This window comes from Sus scrofa, chromosome 5 (genome assembly GCF_000003025.6).
Source record: "Sus scrofa isolate TJ Tabasco breed Duroc chromosome 5, Sscrofa11.1, whole genome shotgun sequence".
NCBI lineage: Eukaryota > Metazoa > Chordata > Mammalia > Artiodactyla > Suidae > Sus > Sus scrofa.
The window spans coordinates 21757122-21763326 of record NC_010447.5 but is presented as its reverse complement, the minus strand read 5'-3'; the positions used below and the strand labels follow the sequence as shown (position 1 = coordinate 21763326).

The following is a 6205-nucleotide window of genomic DNA, read 5'->3' as shown; positions in this document are numbered from 1 at the left end:
TAAATGCTGCTGTCCTCCTCCCAACCCCTTAAGATATTTAGGCATCCTCTCTTCTCACCCCTATCATTCCCATAGTGCCGGAGTTGGGAGCTTCAGGAATCCCAAAGAAGAAACGATTTCAGATTGAGGAAGATGATGAGAGCGACTGAAGTGCCAGATGCCCAGGAGAAGTAACAGACCCGTTTTTAGGTGGTGAATTTGAACCTGAGTTTGGAGGGTCATGCAGGACCCAGAAACTCCCCTTGCTGGACAGAAGCCATGGAAGCCTGGACTTCCCCATGGATTCCCAGATCCAGGAATTTCAGGCAACAGTGTCAGTCTCCTGTTGAGTCACTTATTGCTTGTCCCAATTTTATCGCTGTGCCTCAGTAGCTCTCTGGAGACTTACTCTTCTCCTTCTAGGAGCCCCCTTTCTTTGGGTTAGTAGCACCCGCTGGCAAATGAGGATGAGTGCAATATGGAAGGCACTTTGGACCCTTCTTATTGGACTGTTCCTTTTGGCTTTTTGATGGAGGTGGATCACAGCACTAGATGGAGAGTTTTGTGACATATGATGGGTGGGGATGTTGCACAGTTTTTAGAAGGCACCAGATGCTCCCATTCTCATTTTCTTTCTTATGATCACCTACTAAACACCAGGTTGAGCCCAGTTCCTACAGTTGAATTAGTGTTGGAAGGCAGTACTCTTCAGATGAAGAATGTGCTTTTGTGTTTGGTATTCAATTAAACACGTAAAATTAAAAGTTGTTAGAGTCCCCATTGTGGTTTAGCGGGTTAAGGACCAGACGTTGTCTCCTTGAGGATGCCGGTTTGATCTCTGGCCTTGCTCAGTGGGTTAACGATCCAGCGTTGCCGTGGGCTGTGGTGTAGGTTGCAGGCGTGGCTCGGATCCCAAGTTGCCGTGGCTCTGGCATAGGCCGGCGGCTACTGCTCCGATTCAACCCCTAGCCTGGGAACCTCCATATGCCGCAGAAGCGGTCCAAAGAAATAGTAAAAAGACAAAAAAAAAAAAAAAAAAAAAAGTTGCCAATGTTGGGAGTTCCCCGGTAGCTCAGTGAGTTAAGGATCCTGTGTTGTCACTGCTGTGGGGCAGGTTCAACCCCTGGCCATGGAACTTCCACATGTGGGGGTGGCCAAAAAATGGAGGGGAAAAAAAAAGAATGTAAAAACAAAGTTGTGATTTGATCTGATGTGCCAATGGATTCTATTGTCCTGTTCTTCCCTCTGTTAAGTCCATTGAATAAGAACTATTTTGGACAAATTTATGGTTACCAAAGGGTAAACAGTGGGGAGGGATAAGTTAGGAGATTAACAGATAAACATAACTATATCTAAAATAAACTATAAGGATCCACTGTAGAGCACAGGGAACTATATTCAGTATCTTGAAATAATCTATAATGGAAAAAAAATCTGAAAAAGAATATATGTGTACCTGAATCACCTTGCTATACACCTAAAACTAACACAGCATTGTAAATCAACTATACCTCAATTTTTTTTTTTTTTTTAAGCTTTTTAGGGCCACACCCACAGCATATGGAAGTTCCCAGGCTAGGGTTTGAATTGGAGCTACAGCTGCTGGCCTACACCACCGCTCACGGCAATGCCAGATCCTTAACCCACTGAGCGAGGCCAAGGATCAAACCCTCATCCTCGTGGATTCTAGTTGGGATTGTTAACCACTGAGCCATGAAGGGAACTCCCTACTTTTTTTTTTTTTTTTTTTTTTTCTTTTTAAAAAAATGTGTTTTTTTGTTTTTTGTTTTTTGGGTTTTTTTTTTGGCCACTCTGAGGCATCTGGAGTTCCCAGGCCAGGGATCAGATCCCAGCCGCAGTTGCAACCTATGCCAGAGCTGTGGCAACACAGGGTCCTTAACCCACTGTGCTGGGGATTAAATATTTGTCCCAGTACTTCAGAGACACCGCTGATCCTGTTGCGCCACAGTGGGAACACCTATACTTCAATTTAAAAAATAAGAAATAAAAAAATGTTAGAGTTCGCGTTGTGGCTCAGCAAGTTAAGAACCCAGTATAGTATCCATGAGGATGCAGGTTTGATCCCTGGCCTTGCTCAGTGGGTTAAGGACCCAGCGTTGCCACAAGCTGTGGCGGTCACAGATGTGGCTCAGAACTGGCAATGCTGTGGCTGTGGTGTAGGCTGGCAGCTGCACCCCCAGTTGGACCCCTGGCCTGGGAACTTCATATGCCACAGATGTGGCCATAAAAAAAAGAAAAAAAAATTTTACAAAAACTATTTTAAGGTCTCCTTCTTATCTGGAAATCATTGGCATTCCCTGTCTTTCACCTCCCACTTCCCCAGAAGACAAAGGGGAATTTTTCCTGGTCTAAATTTTGGTGTAGAGAAATCCTTAGGGTGAGAGGGATATGGGGCAGGAAAGGCAGTATCCACAGAGGGAGAAACCTGATTTCAGCATGGGGGCAAAGGTGAGGTCAAAGCCTGAACCAAGAAGAGGCAGATAAATATTTGTGAATGTTATGTCTTTCGCTGTTATTAGAGAGGTCAACTTTTTTGGCTGGGGTAAAGGAAAAGTCCGATCTAGAAAGCAGTCATTTACATCAGGGAAGCACCAGGGCAAAGGACGTGTTTAGACCATCTCATTCCTCCGGCTTGTTTTTTTCTGGAGCAAGTGAGTATCTCCCATGGCCTATAAGATCTGATATCCAGGGTGACTGAAGTTTCCGAGTGCTAAGCCACTTCTCAGCTTTGACCAGTCCTTCATCCCAAGCCTTTCCCCACTTCTCAAGCTGAGCACTGCTTCTTTCCAGCAGGGCTGTTTTGCAAACCCACCATGATCCAGACTGAGCTGCTCTTTTGCTGTGTCTTGCTGTCCTCGGTGACTGCCTTTCCAAGAAGTGCCCAAGAAGGGGCCCTGACCTTCCAGCCACCTTTCACAGAAACTGGGGGTCCTCTGGACATGCTCTCCAATCAGATCTCTCTCCCAGATCCCAAGATGTGTCAGGATCTCTTGCACGTGGTCCCCTCCTTAGCCCCTCTGCCTGAGTACCTATCCAACTTAGCTCTGGAGGTGGCCCTGGAGGAGGTCGGCTGCCTGACTGAGGCCCACATGCTGGAACTTCAGCTTGTTAAGATGGGAGGAAAGGACACCACTGAAACCCTCATCCGTGAGAGCAAAAAGCGCAATGAAGAAAAAGGGATCAACGATGGTGAGATCATGCTGAGGGGTCTAGAAGGATCCCCGGGGGAGCTTAGGCGGGTCCAGCGCTCAGTTACCCTTCCTGAGGCATGTCAGCAGGAGGGTAGATGGGTGCTCTACGAGCTAGCAGAACTGATAGGTGAGTTTGCTGAGAAGCTCCCTTCCACTGAGCTGGTAAGAGAGTTAAAGACAGCTGCTGTTGATGTCACCCAGAAGTGCACAGATGAGTCCTGGCAGCATTTGGAAGCAGTAGGCAATCGGTTGATGAAAAACCCTGAGACCAAAGATTTCACAATGCCTATGGACGATCAGATATACTTTGTCAAGCGTTCTGTAGCCATTCTGGCACGTGTTATACTGGAATTCATACAGAAATATTTCCAGGAGTTTTTTGGATAGGGAAGCCCTCTGAGGCATCATATTTCCTTTCTCAAATGTCTCTAAAAGACATGTGACTAGAGTCAGCTTTGCTAGCTCTCTTAGTTGGTCCTAAGCCTATTTTTTCTTTCAATTTCCCTCTAAGTTGTCAAATACTGTGGGTGTATTAGGTACTAGACTTGAGGGATATTGTAATCTTTCACCATTCATCTACCTTTCTAGTTTCCCAACTGGATGCTACACCTTGCTTATGTTAATTTTTAAACTGAAAAAAGATTAAAAGTTGCTTCTATATCAGAATCACAGTTAATTGGTCCTTTTTTTTTTTTTTTTTTTTTCTCTTTTTGCCTTTTTCTAGGGCTGCTCCCATGGCATATTGAGGTTCCCAGGCTAGAGGTCTAATTGGAGCTGTACGCCAGAGCCACAGCAACGTGGGATCCAAGTCACGTCTGCAACCTACACCACAACTCACAGCAACACCAGATCCTTAACCCACTAAGCAAGGCCAGGGATCGAACCTGCAACCTCATGGTTCCCAGTCGGATTCATTAACCACTGTGCCACGATGGGAATTCCTAATTGGTCTTTCTTAACTCTGGGTCTCCACCGCTTCTTTTGTGATCTAGAGATGGAATGTGGCTGGGACATGCAGGAAGTGCCAATGTCTTTTGAGGCTGAGTGTGACAAGGGATTGGAGTAGTCAGTACAAATGGGAAAATATTTGTAGAGGTCATGTCTCTTGCAGATCATTGGGGAAAGCAACCATCTCCCGTGCTCATGGGACAGACAGCTGGGCAGAGTGGGTCTAGGTCTACCAGAGCAGTCTCCCATACCTGCAAGGAGTGGGGCCACCATGAGCAAAAGTCTCAGGTGATCTCAATGGGGGGACCAAGAAGAGCACTCAAGTCCTATTCCCCATCCCGTGGCCCCAGACTTAAAGGAAGAGAGACTAGGAGCATATGGAGGTTCCCAGGCTAGGAGTCTAATTGGAGCTATAGCCACCTGCCTACACCACAGCCACAGCAACGCTGGATCCTCAACCCACTGAGCAAGGCCAGGGATCGGACCCACGACCTCATGGTTCCTAGTCGGATTCGCTTCCTCTGTGCCATGATGGGAACTCCTCCAACAGAATTTTGAGGGATAATGGAATTGTTTTATATCCGTGCTGTCCAACATGACCAACAAAAACGCAATGTCTCTACTGGGTGCTTGAAATGTGGGTGATGCAACAGAGGAACTGGGCTTTCCTTCCATATTTTTAATTAATAGTTTTTATTCTTGGTATTACATGATAATGTCTCTAGGTGTTAAGGACTGAATTGTGTCTCCCCCAGTCCCCAAAAAATGCATGTGTTGAAGCCCTCACCCACAGTGTGACTATGTCTGGGGAAAGGGTCTTTAAGGAATTAGGTCAGGTTAAATATCATAAGAGTGGGACCCTAATCCAATGGAACTGGTGTCCTAAGAAGTGGAAGAGACACCAGGAATACATATACACCGAGGGTGGAAAGGCCATATGAGGGAACAGCAAGAAGTCAGAGATATCTCAGGACTAACCAAACCTGCCAATGCCTTGATCTTGGACTTCCAGCCTCCAGACTGTGAGAAATAAAGTCCTGTTTAATCCACCCAGTCTACAGTATTTTTTGTTATGGCAGCCCTGGCACACTGAAATATTAAGTATGGGTGTTTTTTCACCTATTTCATGGTATCCTGTGAGTTCACTCAATCTGAAAAATTGTTCTTCTGCATATTAAAAACACTCTTAGAACTGAAGAAAATAACTTTCTCGTTTCCTCTTTTTTTAGTATAGTTTTTTTTAATTGTGGAAAAGGCCATAATGTAAAATTCACCATCTTAACCATTTCTTAGTGGTCAGTTCAGTAGTGTTAACTATATTCCCACTGTTGTGCAGCCCGTCTCCAGAACTTTTTCATCTTGTGAGACTAAATATCTACCCATTAAACAACATCTCCCCTCCTACCCTAGCCCCTAGGAACCACCCTTCTACTTTTTGTTTCTATAACTTTGATTACTCTAGACCTCTTCTTCCTCATTACAATTCCCTTATCTCTGACCGAGATTCCTGCAGCAGCTTTCCTGCTAGTCTTCCTCTCTCCAGTCTCCCTTTCTCCTAAGTCCATCTTCCAAACTGCCTTCTGAGTTATCTCCCTAAAGCGTAGGTTTTATTATATTACTCACTTGTCCAGAGCACTTGATGGTTCCCCACTACTTGCAAAACAGGGTCCAGAGCCTCTGAATGAGCCTGGTCTTTGACCAAACTTGGCAGCCCCAGGGCCATGCCACCCACCCACACACCTACTTTACAATGGAGTTATCCTCACTTTGGAATACTTTTCATCCTCAAAAGCAGGCTTTTTCAGGAGTTCTGGTTGTGGCTCAGTGGTAATGAACTCGACCAGCATCCATGAGGATGTGTGTTGGATCCCTGGCCCTTCTCAGTGGGTTAAGGATCCGGCATTGCTGGTGTAGGTTGCAGAGCTGTGGTATAGCTTGCAGACGTGGCTCGGATCTGGCATTGCTGTGGCTGTGGCATAGCCTGGCAGCTACAGCTCCAATTCGAACCCTAGCCTGAGAAATTCCATATGTTGTGGGTGCGGCCCTAAAAAGCAAAAAAAAAGAAA

At 45.7% G+C, this 6205-nt stretch overlaps 1 protein-coding gene across 1 annotated transcript; it reads left to right on the top strand.

Annotated features, from left to right (window-relative positions):
- APOF (ovarian and testicular apolipoprotein N) lies at nucleotides 2574-3657 on the top strand. Its single transcript, NM_001003925.1, has 2 exons — nucleotides 2574-2651; nucleotides 2794-3657. Exon 2 carries the CDS (start codon nucleotides 2814-2816, stop codon nucleotides 3576-3578), a length of 765 nt encoding a protein of 254 aa, NP_001003925.1. The 5' UTR covers nucleotides 2574-2651; nucleotides 2794-2813; the 3' UTR covers nucleotides 3579-3657.